General features: G+C 42.7%; 1 protein-coding gene across 1 annotated transcript; it reads left to right on the top strand.

Annotated features, from left to right (window-relative positions):
• Positions 1–1,195: 1,195 nt before the first annotated feature.
• On the top strand, positions 1,196–1,633 carry LOC148927483 (uncharacterized). Its single transcript, XM_089056611.1, has 2 exons — positions 1,196–1,352; positions 1,437–1,633. The coding sequence occupies exons 1-2, from the start codon at positions 1,196–1,198 to the stop codon at positions 1,631–1,633; spliced, it is 354 nt and encodes a 117-aa protein (XP_088912737.1).
• The last annotated feature ends 14,617 nt before the right edge of the window (positions 1,634–16,250 follow it).

Here is a 16,250-nt window from a genome sequence, read left to right as displayed (position 1 = left end):
CTCTAATCTCTCTCTCTCTCTCTACACTTGATTCAGTGTATTCTCTCTCTCTCTTCTCTCTTCTTCTCCGATGAGTTTCCGGCCATCTCTTGGTGATCTCTCACGATTCTTTGAGTGGTAGATCTTTTGTGAGTGCTGGAATAAGGCAATCTCTTTGATTTCTTGGGTGCTGGAGAAGAACTAGGGTTTGTGAGACGTGAAGGTTCTGTTCTGAGGTTTTGTTCGGTGGAACTAGATCTGGTGTGAGGGGAACTTGTGGTGAAGGCATCGGTGGTGTGAGGGTGAACTCTAACCGGTCCGGTTGTGCTCCCTTGGATCTTGTTCTAGTAGAATAGATCGGTGTGGTTGTGGCGGGTTCTGAGCCATATTTTGTGATCTATTCTGTTTTTTTTTAAATTAACTACTATATGAAGGAGGATATTATATATAAACTCCTAAGAAAGGAGGAAATTACAACTGAGGTTAAGAGGGCTCGAACTCGGCACCTCATAAATTGATGTCTAAGCTTCTTGCCTCCTTAGATGTGTGTATTTTAATGCGGATATTAGTCGGCCCAAAGGAAGATTAATATTTGGCACGAGATACACACATACCTTTGGTGATAAATACGTGACAATTATTCAGTTTTCGTGTAAGTAGTGTTATGCCCAAAGGTGGACACTATTTGACATGATTTTATTGTCAGTGTTTGATCACTATAAGGAGGTTGCCACTTGCAAGTTCACATTACTGTCAAAAGACTTGATGTGGATGTTGTGCTCGGAACCTCGTAATGTTTTACTAATGTTCAAAGTAGATTAGTCGAAGCAAGACGTTGCAAAAGTAACCTCTATTGTCTAGACTTCTTTATTGCGAATATTAGGACGGTGATGTGTGTGTGCATTTTAATGCGGATATTAGTCGGCCCAAAGGAAGATTATTATTTGGCACAAGATACATACATACCTGTGGTGATAAATGGGTGACAATTATCCAGTTTTTGTGTAAGTAATTGTGATGCCCAAAGGTGGACATTACTTGACATGATCTTATTGTCAGTGTTTGATCACTACAAAGAGGTTGTCACTTACAAGTTCATATTATTGTCCAAAGACTTGATATGAATGTTGTGTCGGTACCTCGAGATGTTACCTTCTTATTTGAATTTTATTTGTGAGCATGGGAATATTTCGGTTTTGTTCTCTGTTCAGTTATGATGTCTGCTCCTGCAGTTTCTTCCGACATGAACAATGTATCAATGTTGAATGGGTCAAATTTTAAGGATTGCGAAGATTATATTTTGATTGCTCTAGGTTGTATGGATCTAGATTACGCGCTAAGGATTGAGCAAGCTACTTCTCCTACAGACGATAGTACTTCTAATCAAAGGACTAACTACGAGAAGTAGAAATACTCGAATCGTGTAAGTCTACTGATCATTGGGTTTAACATCCCAGAAGCCTTTCGAGGCACTGCATCTGAGTATATCACTAAGGCCAGTGAATACCTTGCCAAAATTAAGGAACGTTTTGTGAAAAACGATAAGGTTGAGACAAGCGTGCTTGATCTCAATAAAGTATATAAGGGCAAGAGCAACATAAGGGAGCACATTATGAAAATGTCTCACGTTGCTTCACTTAAGCTTGAATTCTAAAGACTATTTTGTGCATTTGGTATTGCACATCTAGTCAGTATCTCAAGAAATAAAGTAAAGGGCATTAAGAAAAAATGTATTGAGAATGTTGTTATGGATAAGGGTTCATCACAAAGGTAACAACATAAGGACAATGATAATTGTTTCTTTTGTGGTAGATATGGATATAAAAAGGAGAATTGTGACAAATATCATGCATGGCGTACAAAGAAAGTTACAATTCTTGTTTGGTCCATTTTGAAGTTAATTTGGATTTAGTCCCTAATGATATTTAGTGGGTAGATTCTGGTGCTACTGCTCACATAAGGTTATCAGTGCAAGGCTGTCTAAGCTGCCGAAAGTCAATTGATGTTGAAAGATACATCTATGTGTTAGAGTTTGTATACTAGAAGTCATCTTTCGAGTGATTGAATACTGTTAAAACTCTTATTTTATTTTCCAAAGAAATAAACAGATTATTTTTGTCATAATGTTGTTATGTTTTACATTTAATGGATGTTTATTACATGTTTAAATGTATAAGTAACTTAACAAAATCTAAGCCTTTGTTTTAGTAGACCGGTTGTGAGCGTCGTTCACTTAACACGGTCAGTTTTGAACAAAGAAAAAGAAGAATTTCACAACCTAGATAGGCTTAGACTACCTATCGTGAAAGGTTGCAATGTCAGTCCGATTATTTCTAAGCCTTACTGAAATAAGATGACGTTGGTGTGGTATAGCACTGAAATGGATCTAACAGCGAGACATGTCTTTATGCTATCTACTGAAAGACGAGGTCTCGTAAATTATTGTTTCTTAATCAATGTACGTTAGCATTGAGCATACGGTATTGATTATGCACTACTTTGACTTACCAAATGGTGTGGGTTTTTCGCAACCCAATAAGCCTGGTATATTGGGTAGTGGTGATTAATATCTAGCGGTGCTAGGATTGCTATTATGTTGAATCATGCGTGAGGTGAGTCTCGTTTGATAACATCCTCAAGAGGAGCTTGAAATAAGGTTTTATTATTCGGAACCTAGCTAGTTGGAGTTTGATTACTCTATGAATCGAGGCAATCACGCGACGACGTGAACACGAGCATGGGCTCGTCCACGCCGCCGGCGAGAACGCAGTTCTCGGATTCTCCAGTGCACACGGCGTTCGACGGTGGTGCCCGTTGACGGAAGCCGCTGCTTGTCCGAGAGCAGCGGCGATTCTATCGGCCCAAACCCTAAACCTAACCTAAACCCTAACCATAGTCGAACCCTAGCCGATCGTCGTTGAACCGAGAGCTGCAACGCCGCTCGCGGCGGCAGCTGGTTCTGGCGAGCACGAACGGGGAAGAAAGGAGTTCGCCAGAGAAACGCGGCCCTCGCCGCGCGCTGGCCAACGTCGACGGAAGGAGATCTTTGCGCTAAAACGCCGGAGAGGGAGAAGGAAGCAGTCGCGCCGTCGCGCGGGCTGCCGGAGAGAGCTGGACAGTGAACTCACCGTTCCGGCGAGAATCTCCCGGTGGATTTTCGTCGTTCGTCGTGCGTGCCAACCTCGTACGATGAGATAACGATGAAATATTTTTCTTAATGATTATTTGATTCCTAAATTAAAAGATATCATTAAAATATTATTATTTAATGAAAATAAAATATTTTGGGAAGATTTCCCTAGATTTTAGGAATATTTAGATTATTGACCATATCTATGGATATTTTTTATTCCTAGATGATATGGACAAGAATAATTTAATAGTTTCCTAATTATATTATATATCTAAAATCCTAATAAGGATAGATATGTAGGATTTCATTAAATAACAAAATATTTATCTCTTCCCAATCTTAATAAGAAATTAATTTAAGTTTATTTATTCATGTCAGTCCAAGATATAAATAATTAATTATTTTAGATAAATATTATAGAAGACATGAATATGGATTAAACTTTAGTAATTAAAATAATATCCTTTAATAAGATGTTTAAAAGATTATAAATGATTTAATTATCCAGTCAATTAAATGCCAACAAAATTTAATTAAGCCTTTAATCTGCACTAAGGCTAAGGATAATTAATGAAACACCATAACTCAAATATCTAAGCGATAATTACGAACTAAGTTTGTATATGGTCTCCATCAATTGGTCCACAACTTATGAAGCTAATTTCTTAATCTTATCGTCACCCATGTTGTGGAGACAATAATCCTAAAAAATAGCGAGTTCGTATAGGTGGACTTCTCATATGTAAATAGTATGGACTAGAAAGTAGTTTCCAATATTATCGTCACCCATGCTGTGGGGACAATAATCCTAAGAAATTACGAGTTTCAGAAGTCCAAACAGAATTTACGAGATAGCTTGATCTTGTTATCAGCTCATGAACATTGTTACGGGAGTGTGTTGTAGAAACAAGATTCTGTAATGCTAAATTTGATGGTCGTACTTAGGCAACATTTGGCGGCCATGCCGTGCTGCGGTCTATGGACTATTCGTCGGTGTTGTGACCAGTAAAAATGTTAAAATTTTAATGCGTATTGACCTCTGCTTGAGGGTACAAAATTTTAATTTTACAGTTGTGAGAAATTTGAAAAATTTTATGGTTAATCTTATCAATTTCATCACATAAGTTTATGACAAATAGTAAATATTTTGTTATGCAGTGCAAACTAAATCGTCAACATGTCACTCAATCCTCTTTCTGCAATTCTTAAAGAAAACAAACTCGAGGGCCAAAATTACATAGAATGGAAACAAAATTTGGACATCGTTCTCACGGCTGATGAGTACAAGTTCGTGCTCACTACTCCACGGCCTCTAGTGCCGGCGGCTAATGCCGCGCAGGCATTGCGAGATGCGCATAAATGGTGGCATAAGGTGAATAAGATGGCTAAGTGTTATATGTTGGCCTCCATGTCAACAGTGCTTAGACATCAGCATGCCGCCATGGCGACTGCCGCCGAGATTATGCAAAATCTCAAGAATCTCTTTGGTACTCAGAATCGAACGGCTAAGTCTCAAGCCTTTCGGAGTATCATGTGCAAGACTATGAAGGAAGGTTCATCTGTGAGGGACCATGTCCTCGAGATGATTAGCCACCTCAATCAAATTGAGGTTTTGGGAGGCGTCATTGATGCCGAGTCCCAAGTTACTATCATCCTTCAGAGTCTGCCCCCTAGCTTTCAGCAGTTCAAGCTCAACTTTGAGATGAACAAAAGAAACTATACCTTGGCTGAGTTGTTGATTGAACTTCAGTCGGCAGAGGATCTCATGAACCAAGCTAAGGTTGCGATGGTTAGCTCGTCACATCGTTCCTCTTGCCCTAGGCCTGGCGCAGGAAAGAAGAAAGTGGCGAACCAGGTCGTAGCTAAGGAAGCTAAGGGAAAGAAAAGGAGGATGTTGGGAAAGAAGCAAACTGGAAAGTGTTTCAAGTGTGGTGAGAAGGGGCATTGGAAGCCAGACTGCCCCTAAAAGGGTAAGGCTACAGGTATGCACCAAGCTCTAGTTGTCGAGTCATGTTTGGCTTCGACTTCATCTCATACTTGGGTTATAGACACTGGAGCGACTGATCATATTTGTTTTGATCCTGACTTAATGCAGGTGACAAGACGGCTATATGATGGAGAGATCGAAGTCCAGCTGGGCGACGCTACTAAAGTTGCGGCCGTAGCAGTGGGAGACGTTTATTTGCGTTTTAGTAGTGATAGAAATGGTTAGAAGAATGAGGGTCTCATATTTATATATTAGTTTTATAATAGAATTTGAGTGCAAAGAGTTAGTGGAAAGTGGGGTCCATGTACAAAAATGGAAAAAAAATAAGCAAAGTGGACAACTTTTCACGGATGGACCGAAATGACAAACTGGACAACATTTCACGGACGGAGAGAGTATTGGTTAAAAGCAATACAAAAAAAGTGACATCGGAAATTTATAACAAAATTTCACGATTTCGAGTTTGATCCAAAATAAATATACAATTTTTAGTTAGAATTTTTTTCTTGAATTTGAAGATATTTAATTTAAAATTTAATATTTTCTTAAATTATTACGGAATGATTAGCATAATTTATTTTAAGTTAATTCATATTTATAAATTTATTTTCAATGGAGAATGTTGGAAAAGTTTGATTATGTATATACAGTTTATGTAAGTTTATTGTTATCCAAATAAAGATAAATGTACATAAACTGTATATGTACATAATATCCTTAAATTTTAAATTTAATTGAATTATTATTAATATTTTTGTTATTAGTTAATAGTAGTAATACAAAAGAAGTGACACAGGAAATTCATAACAAATTTTCACATGATTTTGAATTTAATCTAAAATAAATATTTTCCCTTCATTCCGCAGTAGTAAAGTCATTTCTTTTTGTCACGGATATTAAGAAAGAGATATTAAAGTATATTATATGAAGAGATAATAAAGTAGTAAAGAGAGAAACGTAGAGAGAATATTAATAAAGTAAGAGAATGAATTGAGGAGGAGAGGGAAAAGATGTTGCTTTTTGTTAAAAAACGAAACGACTTTACTATGGTGCAGTCCCGTTTGCCCTTAAGGGGAAGGCTAACACTTGGCTGCTGAGGCTCCCACCAGACTCGATCAACACATGGAAAGATTTCAAGCTGGAATTCTTGGATTATTTCTTCCCGTCCAACAAAACAAATGCCCTGAAGGAGATTCATGAATGCAAGCAGGATTACAATCAGTCCCTGAGTCAATACTGGTCTCGATTTAAGGGGCTGCTCGACGCTTGTCCCAACCATAGGATGATGGAGGCTGAGACCTTTTACTTGTTCTATGAAGGAGCTAATCCCGAGTCGAAGGACTTAATGAATTCCTCAAGCGGGGGGAATTTTACAAAAAACAAGGCAAGTGAAGCACGGGAGATTTTGGGAAGGCTGATCGACGCAAAGAAGGCCTATGATCACCCGCGTATCATGAGGAGAGGTTCAGCAAACGCAATTAAGGAACAAGAAGGAGAAGGAGTTGGGGACATGATAGATCGGTTGGAAAAGACACTTCTTAGTGCGATTGAGAAAAAGAATTCCCCGACCTCGCAAGAGAAAGAGAAGTCGCCCGGTCCAGAGGAAAATCAACTCCAGCTCTATTATGGTCCACCACCCGATGGAGAGTTCCAAGCCCAAGCAAATGCAGTGGGGAATTGGAATCAAAGTAATCAGAATACAAGCTGGAATCAGTGGAAGATTAAGGAGGCACCATGGAGAGACAACCCTTGTTTTAGATGAGGAGACGGAAACCAACAGCTCCAGCTACAGCACCCAGGTTCAGCAGAGAACCAGCAGAACTGGTCTAACCGTTGGTCAGGGAAAAACCAGGAAGGATCGAATAATTGGAGTTATCGCAACCAAGGGGACCAGTCCAATTGGAACAACAAGAACCAGAGTAATCAAGGGAGCTCTTATGTGCAGCCACATCAGAGGAACGCCACCGGAAACAATCAAAATTTCCAGCATGCACACCAAGGAAATCAAGGGTCAGGGAACCAGTTCAGCAACAATCAAGGAGGTCAGGGTAATTATCGCCCAAGTCAGTGGAGCGGGCCGAGCCACAATCAGGGGTCAAGTTCAAATCAGTCGAACTACAAACCTCCAAGGAATCTGGATGAGATAGTACATGACCTAGTCAGCTCTCAACAACACATGCAGAACAATATGCAGGCAAACAATGATGTAGTGCACAAAATCCAAGATACTCAACAGGAGCATAAGTCTTGCATGGATATGTTGGCCAAACAGATGTCACAATTGGCCACTTCGTTCAATGAAATGAGGGGACACGAAGGCAGGATACCAGCTTCAGTAAAACCACCTGACCGAGCAAATATTAGTCAGATAACTTTGAGGTCAGGACGGGGCTACGAAGGTCCGGTGATGAGAAAAGATGAGAATACACCTCTATTGACGAGCAAGGAAGGAGAAACCCCTGACCTAGAGGATACTGAGGTAAGTAATGTCAGAGTAGAAAAAGGTCTTCAGAAAGGGGATCTGGAGAAACCACTACCTCAGATGGCCGATCCATTTTTCTTAGACCCGGAGCCTGAAGTGAAGATTGAGGAAAGAAGGAAAGAAGTCGGTGAGTCATCCGTCTCAGGTCTGGCAGGGACATTGAAGCGTACGAAGCCATTTCCTCATCGAGGGGAAGCCAAAAAGAAGAAGGACGACACCGAAGACTTCATGGAGATTTTCGGCAAACTGGAGACCAACCTGCCTTTCCTACAAGCTTTGAAGCTGCCTACATTCAGTAAATTCATCAAGGAATTCATAGCAGGAAAGACCAAGCCCGGCGGGAAAATAGTAATTGGTGAAAATGTGTCATTTGTGATACAGAAGAGGAGGATGCCATCAAAATGCACGGACCCAGGTATGTTCACCTTGCTTATTTCTCTGGGTGATATTAAAATTGAGCATGCTATGTGTGATCTAGAAGCTTCAATAAATGTGTTACCACTTTCGATATATAAGAAGTTGATAGGAGTAAGTCTGCTGGATACCAAAGTGGTAATTCAGTTAGCCGATAGAACATGCATTTCACCCGAAGGTGTGTTAGAAAACGTGATAGTGAAAGTGCATGATTTCCTGTACCCATCTGATTTTCATGTGATAAAAATGAGTGATAATGAATCTGCTGAGTCTAGCGGGGTGCTATTAGGGAGACCATTCTTACGCACCGCTAAGACTATAATAGATGTGTTTGATGGAACAATATGTCTGGATTATCATGGGGAAAAATATACATTTAACATCGATGAAGCTATGAAGAAACCCTTGGATGTTGAGAATTTGCATTCTGTCGATGTCATTAACCCCCTGGTCCAGGAATATCTTGTGACTGAATTAATGCAGGAACAGTTTAACAACTCGGAGCTGAGCCAGTCTGTTGATAAGGAGATGGCAAGATGGTGTGAAACTCTTTTGACTCGGAACATGACAGATGAACAGATCAATGAAGCGATCATGGAATTCTGCCACCAACCACTGTCATTTGAGTCTACGGGGTCTGTTCAGGTGAAGGGTCCGGACGAGGGAACCAATTTAGATGAGATAGCAACAAAGAGTCTGGAGAAAAACCCCCTGCCCCAGGAAGCCATCACACCAAAGAAGGAGTTAAAGAAACTATCCGAGACACTGAAGTATGTCTACCTTGGGGAAGATGAAACATTCCCAGTGATAATCAACAACCACTTGACAACGGAACAGGAGAATGATCTATTGGAAGTAATCCGGAGGAACAAGAAGGCCATAGGGTGGACGCTCTCCGACCTGGTGGAAATCAGCCCTGATCTTTGCATGCATCACAGCGCAAGCTGAACCCAAATATGAGGGAAGAAGTTCTGAAGGAAGTATTGAAGTTGCTATCCTTAGGGATCATTTACTCCATTACAGACAGCGAATGGGTCAGCCCAGTTCATATGGTACCAAAGAAATCAGGAATACAAGTTGTGGAGAATGATAAGAATGAATTAGTGCCTATTAGATTGGTAACTGGATGGAGGATGTGCATTGATCACAGGAAGCTTAATGAAGCCACTAAGAAGGATCATTTTCCCTTGCCATTCATTGATCAGATGTTGGAGAGGTTGGCTAGAAAGCAATATTTTTGCTTCCTAGTGATTCACTTGGATTTTACATGATTTTAGAGGGTAGTTTTACTTGTTTTTGATCATATATTGTGTACTTTGAGACATGGTTATAGTTACTTCTCTATTATGTTGGTATTTTGACCATTTTGTGAAGAATGTGTAGAAAAATGTACAAAATATGTGGATGTGCAGCTGGTCAATGTTAGAGACAGCTTATCTGGAGATTTTTGAAGTCCGATTCGCATGTAATGCATACCATTCTCTTTGTCTTCGAAAGATCTTCGCGTGGATATCTTAAACGTCTCAATCGGAGTTCGGTAGAAGAAGTTACGGCTATTTTACCAAGACTGCGCAGAGCAGTGACATAGCTGGCGACCCGCCAGGTTCGCATGCAAACGAACCTGGCGACCCGCCAGCAAAAGACGAGAAAAATGCCGTAAGCAGCTGGCGACTCGCCAGCTTCAATGCACACCCAACCTGGCGACCCACCAGCTTCGTTCGACAGTTTATTTTGGGCCCAAAGTCAACCCTAGGTATATATATGCCTAGGAAACGCCTCCAAACATAACTTACACGCCACCTACCCCAAAAATACCACTTTTTCACCTAGGAAGAAGAGAAGACCGAGCAGAGGACGAGTATTCATCGCAAGATTGAAGACGAGACCTACAATCCGCCCAATCCAATTCTAGGAGTTTCTACTTTTAGTTTTATTCTTGTTCAAACAATGTTCTTGAATATTTCTTTGACTTTTGTGTTGAACATGAGTAGCTAAACCCTTCGTAGAGTTCTACGGGGGAGATACAATGATTCTTATGTTTAATTGATTTCCTTTTCCTATGCCTTGGCTCATGTGGTTATTTTGACTCCTATTGTGCTTATACATTTATTGGATTGATCACCTTATAAATGCATGTGGATTTTACTACAATACCTGGGAAGTGAGTAGTTTAATTTGAAAGAAGAGAAGTTGACGTCTTTGCTAATATAATCGACAGATTTGAGCCTTTGAATGAAGCTAAGTATCTTAGGAGCTTTTAGGAGTTGTTACCTTAGTTCTAGGAAGGACACTTCGGTTCTAGGTAGCAACCTACAAATTATATGCTTTGAGAAAATATATGGTTTTACCTTAGTGATAGCTTAATAACCCTTGAGACCCTTTGTTGGCATAGTTAGGAAGTTACTTGAGCATAGAATAGTTGTTATCGATCCCGTAGGATTCTACCATTCTCATCCTTGATCTACATCCGTTTTGTTATTTGCTTTTAGTTCTCTAGTTGTTTTTAATTATTTTTACCTTGCTTTTAAATAGATTTAGAAAAACCAAAATTCCGATTTATCTAGATAGTAGTTGAGGTTGAGGTTGGTTCGTGGAAATTAGGTTGACACTCATTGTCTCTGTGGATACGATACTTTTTGCTTACTATTTGCTACATTAGCCCCGTACACTTGCGGGTATACTTGTGTTAAAAATAAGTTGAGTCACCTAGACGGATACAGTGGATAATTCCAGATATATGTGGATCCAGAAGATCAGGAGAAGACAACTTTTACCTGCCCGTTTGGTACTTATGCATATAGAACGATGCCATTTGGACTATGCAATGCACCGGGAACATTCCAGCGCTGTATGATGAGCATCTTCTCAGACCTGTTGGAGGTATGCATTGAAATTTTTATGGATGATTTCACGGTGTATGGAAATTCCTTCGATGCATGCTTGACAAATTTGGATCTGGTGTTGAGAAGGTGTCAGGAGAAGAATTTGGTTCTAAACTTCGAGAAATGTCATTTTATGGTACCAGAAGGAATAGTCCTCGGTCATGTAGTCTCTGAGAGGGGGATTCAAGTGGATAAAGAAAAGGTGGATGTAATATCGAAACTACCCTACCCCACGAATCAGAAGGTAGTTAGAGGGTTCCTGGGTCACGCGGGTTTCTATAGGCGGTTCATCAGGGATTTTGCAAAAATTGCCCAACCACTAACGCACCTCTTACACAATGATGTGGAACTTGATTTTGATGAAGGATGCAAAAATGAATTCCAAATGCTGAAGGATAGACTTGTTTTCGCCCTGATAATCCGCGCACCGGACTGGAACTACCCCTTCGAAGTAATGTGCGATGCCAGTGATTTTGCAATAGGAGCAGTCCTAGGTCAAAGGATTGATGGGAAAGCTATGTCATATTTTATGCCTCGAAGAACTATGATACCACAGAGAAAGAGATGCTGGCAGTGGTGTACTCATTCGAGAAATTTCGACCGTATTTGCTAGGGTCGAAATTGATAGTCTACACTGATCACGCTGCGATTAAGTATCTCCTGGCCAAGAGAGAATCTAAGCCAAGGTTGATTAGGTTGGTGTTGTTGCTGCAAGAATTTGATTGGGAGGTAAAAGACAAGAAAAGGACGGAGAACAAAGTTGCAGATCATCTGAGCCAAATTTTCCAAGGGGATATGGATGAAGCTATATCGGATGCCTTCCCTGAGGAACATCTTTATTATGTATGGAAGTCTGCTAGGTCTATTGACTGGGAAGCAGTGTTCACAGCAACAGGTCTAGGAACATCAGACAGGGGGAAGCGTCCGATGAATGCAGAGCCATGGTTCGCTGACCTGGCCAATTACTTAGTCACTGGAGAACTACCAGGGTCCCACGAAATTTCCCGGGCCCAGAGAATGAAGCTGAAGAGTGAAGCCAAATACTACTTCTGGGATGATCCTTACCTCTGGAAGATGTGCTCAGATCAGGTTATCCGACGATGCATCCCGGAGTGGGAACAGAAGGATGTCCTAAACCACTGTTATGCCTTAGCCTGTGGAGGACATTTTGGGCCTAGGAAAACTGCCAGAAAGGTTTTGGACAGTGGATTTTATTGGCCGACTCTGAACAAGGACTCTTTCGAGTTTTGTCAAGTCTGTGAAAGGTGTCAACTGGCCGGGGGAATTTCTAGAAGAGATGAGATGCCACAGAATCCGATAATAGTTTGTGAGATTTTCGATGTTTGGGGCATGGACTTCATGGGCCTTTCCCATCTTCATATGGGAACACATACATTTTGGCTGCGATGGATTACATCTCCAAATGGATAGAAGCAAAGGCTACACCCACCTGCGAGTCAAAGGAGGTAGCTAAATTTCTGCGGGCCAATATTTTCAATAGGCATGGGGTGCCCAGAGCCATCATCTCGGATCAAGGTACGCATTTTTGTAACCGCACAATAGAAGCGTTGATGAGAAAGTATGGTGTACATCATTGGTTATCCACACCCTATCATCCCCAATCGAATGGTCAAGCAGAGATTTCGAACAGAGAAATCAAAAACATCTTGGAAAAGACGGTGAACACCACAAGGAAAGATTGGAGTAAGCACCTCGACGATGTTCTCTGGGCATATAAGATTGCTTACAAAACACCAATCGGGATGTCACCGTATAGATTGGTGTTCGGAAAGATGTGCCATTTACCTGTGGAAGTGGAGCATAGGGCTTACTGGGCTGTGAAAGAGATGAATATGAAGGCGTCAGCCTGTAAAGAGGAACGGAAGCTGCAACTACAAGAACTGGAGGAGCTAAGGTTGGAAGCATTTGACTCGGCCATCTGGTATAAAGAAAGAACAAAGCTCTGGCATGATAAGAATCTCCGAGTCAAGGAACTTCGCATAGGGCAGAAAGTACTCATTTTTCAATCCTGGCTGAAGCTAATGCCTGGTAAGTTGAAATCCAAGTGGATAGGGCCATACACGATCATTGGCCTTTGAGCAAATGCAGCTGTAGAGATTCAAGGAAGCGCCCCATCCTTTCCTGGTAAATGGGCACAAAGTGAAGGTATACAGAGACAATACAGATATGCATGTGGTGGAAGAAACGCCACTACATGCATCTGCTATTGTTTCTTAGGATGGTCAGGCAAGTGGATATCCTTAATGAATTCCTAGGTCAGGTAGAGTGGGAAATGAAATTTATTTTTGCACTGACCTAGGAAATCTTGAGGATACTCATTTGCTATGTAAATAGTTCAGTTGCTTTCTAAAAAACAAGAAAACCCAAAACAAATTAAAAATTTTAATTTCTAAAAAATATTTTCGAAGCACCAAAATCCTTGGGGAAATTGTATTGTCACTCGAGATCTCTGACCCAGGAATTTGGTGTTTCATTTCCTTTATTTTTGAATTGCTAGGGGGAGGAAGAGCCTTGCAGATAGGAGAAAAGGCGGTTGCCTTTTGAAATTTGAATTCCTCTTTTCGAGGAACGTACGGTTGCTTGCATCATATGGCAACTGTTCGCCTGTCACTCTGAAAAAGGCTAATGATATTTGATTCTCAATCAGAATCAATCGCCCATTCTCTCTCTACTCTTAGAATTCTCTCTCTAAATAATTTTCCCCAATCGCTTTCAAACCCTAACCAAACCTACCCCAGAATTTGTGCAGTTGCAGGTAGCTATGAAGAAATTACAAGGCACCACCGTGAAGAAGGGAGACCCAGCCACCAGACCACCTTCCGGCGAGTCATCCGGACAACCGCCGTTACAACCGACTTTTTCGGCGCTCGATATTCGTTCAGAGTGGAACCCGACTTCTGTGCAAGGTTCCTCTACCGTCAAGAGTCCCGATGAGGAGGCATTTTTGAAGGAACTAGAAGAGAAGTTTGGAAGTAAAGAGGAGGCTGAAAAACTGTTCTCCCGTTTCTCGATGTTTCGTCAGCCGCCGCCGGCAATTCCTGAGGAATCAAAGGCGCAACCACCAAGTTCAAACCCAGGGGTTTCCAAAACCCTAGATCAGACGCATGCAATTGGGCCGAACCCAAACAGCGGACTCGAGGAGGAAAGCGTCAGCGGATTTACCGATGAAATTGACAGGATGGTGGTGGATGACTCGGCGGAGGGAATCGCGAGGGAAGGTAATGCTTCTGCCATACAATTAGTGGAGGGGGAAACCCCGGTGGTTGAATATGTGAGGTGGGAAACCCCTGTTTATGAGAATGTGGAGGGGGAAACCCCGAATGTGTATGTGGAGGGGGGAACCCCGTTTGATCTTGAGGGGGCAACCCCGACTTTGCTCGTTGAGGGGGAAACCCCAATTGTGTCTGAGGGAGAAATCCCTAACAAATCTGAGGAGGAGACTCCGGTTAAATCTACGGGGGAAACCCCAGTTACGTGTGCTGATGGAGAAATCCCTAAGAAATCTAGAGGGGACGAGGTCCCCGTTGATGTTGAAGGACAGAGGCCCGAAGAGGAAGCGCCGATGGAGGTAGTGGATCTAGAGGAGGAACCAGAGGACGCACCCACTGATCCGCGGGCGTCAAGGAGGATGGTCCGGCGAAGCTTGCTGGACGAAGTGGATGAGGATGACCAGACAAAGGGATCAGGATTCCTGGCCCCGGGAGCGACAAGCATGCAGGAGGGAGAGACTCCTGACTCTGAAGAAGAGGTAGACGATGTGGAAGAGCGTCGAGTGGCCAAAGAACGCAAAAGAAATGGAAAGACAACTGTCGTCCCTCGGCCCAGGAAATCTCAGAGACTCATCTCCGTCGGGAAAGCTCCCCGCCCACTCCCCAAGACCTCTGGACCTGTTAATGAGAGTAGCGAGACCGAGGAAGAGATCGAGGAAGAAGAAGAGGTCCCAAACTTCGAGCGAGAAGAAGTATAGATCACGAAGAAGCTCTTAGGAGCTATATCTAAGTTCAATGACTCGAAGAGGACACAGACGTACAAGGATCGAAGCGCAGTTGGGAAACTGGCCAAGTCAGGGAAGAGATACGATAGGGACTCGCTGAGGGAAATAGAGTCTGATGAAGAATTCCTTGGCCACATCAAGGGAATAGGTTTTGAGTGGCTCCTGAACCATAGTGAACAGGAGGTGCCAGTGGAAGCATTCCGGGAATTTTTCTCTACTTTCAGGTTCAAGGCGACTACCGATCCGGATGCGAACTCCATCTCCTTCCGTCTTTTCACCGTCGAGCATACCATGAGTGTAAGGGAGTGGTCTTTGACGATGGGGCTATTTAGCAATGTCGAGGATGATGAGGGCATTTGGGACGACAGAGTATACGGTCCACCAAAGGATACACCTGGATTCTCACCACAAACTGCTTGGGAGTACTTAACACACGCCAAGAGCGGAATTTTCAAGACCAGCATATCAAAAGGGATCCACGTCACCGACCATCTCCTCCGTTTCGCCCAGGAATTCATCGGGTACAATCTGATGGGCACGGCCAGCTCCAGCATCACCACCACCGAGCTATACTTCACTTGGTGCATGTCTAAACGCATCAGGGTTCACCTTGGATATTGGTTAGCCCAGGCATGCCACCAAATGACTGCCAACCCCTCTCGCCACATGTACACCTGCCACCTTCTAGGCGCTTACACAGAGCGCAACTTCGTCCTGAAGTATGGGAAGGCAGAGCCGAGTGTTACAATGTGTGAGCCCCGGAGCTGTTCAGCATGGAGTACTTCTTCAACAAAGGGCTCTTGCACATGGAGGGGACAGAGTTGTGCTTCTACAACATAGGTGCCAACGTGGACAAGGTGAAGCGTGAACCGGAGCTGGTGGAAGATGTGGTGAACGCGGACGTGGCAGAGCTGCGGAAGAAAATGGCTGTGGTGAGAGGAAATATTGGTGAAGTCAAGGAGGTGCTGCAAGAGATCAAGGGGAGTTTGAACACCCTGGCTGGACGCTCATCTGCCCAGAATGAGAGAATGACCGAGGCGGTCAAGCTAATGCAGAGAATGACAGTATGGTTGGGAGAGATTTTTCCCGAACTCAAAGAGAAGCGGCAACCCGGCCCCGGCAGTTCCTCCCAGCAGCAGCTTCCACCACCCCCCAAGCCTTCGGTAGCCCCGCATGTGTCTTCGGCCTTGACGTCTGTCCCTGTGAAGAAACCCATGTCTAGACCCCCCGTGATTACTGAAGAGGAAGCGCCGGCATCTCCCGCAAAGAAGAAAGTGAAAGTGAACCTCCCAAACGTTCCACCAAAGTCTAGCTCCCAAGGGAGCCGGACTCAGAATTGAATTTCCCACCCCCCCCCC

This window comes from Salvia hispanica, chromosome 4, assembly GCF_029641045.1.
Source record: "Salvia hispanica isolate PSC_SH4W2 chromosome 4, Shi_PSC_v1, whole genome shotgun sequence".
Classification (NCBI taxonomy): domain Eukaryota; kingdom Viridiplantae; phylum Streptophyta; class Magnoliopsida; order Lamiales; family Lamiaceae; genus Salvia; species Salvia hispanica.
This window is presented reverse-complemented; position numbering and strand designations above follow the sequence as displayed.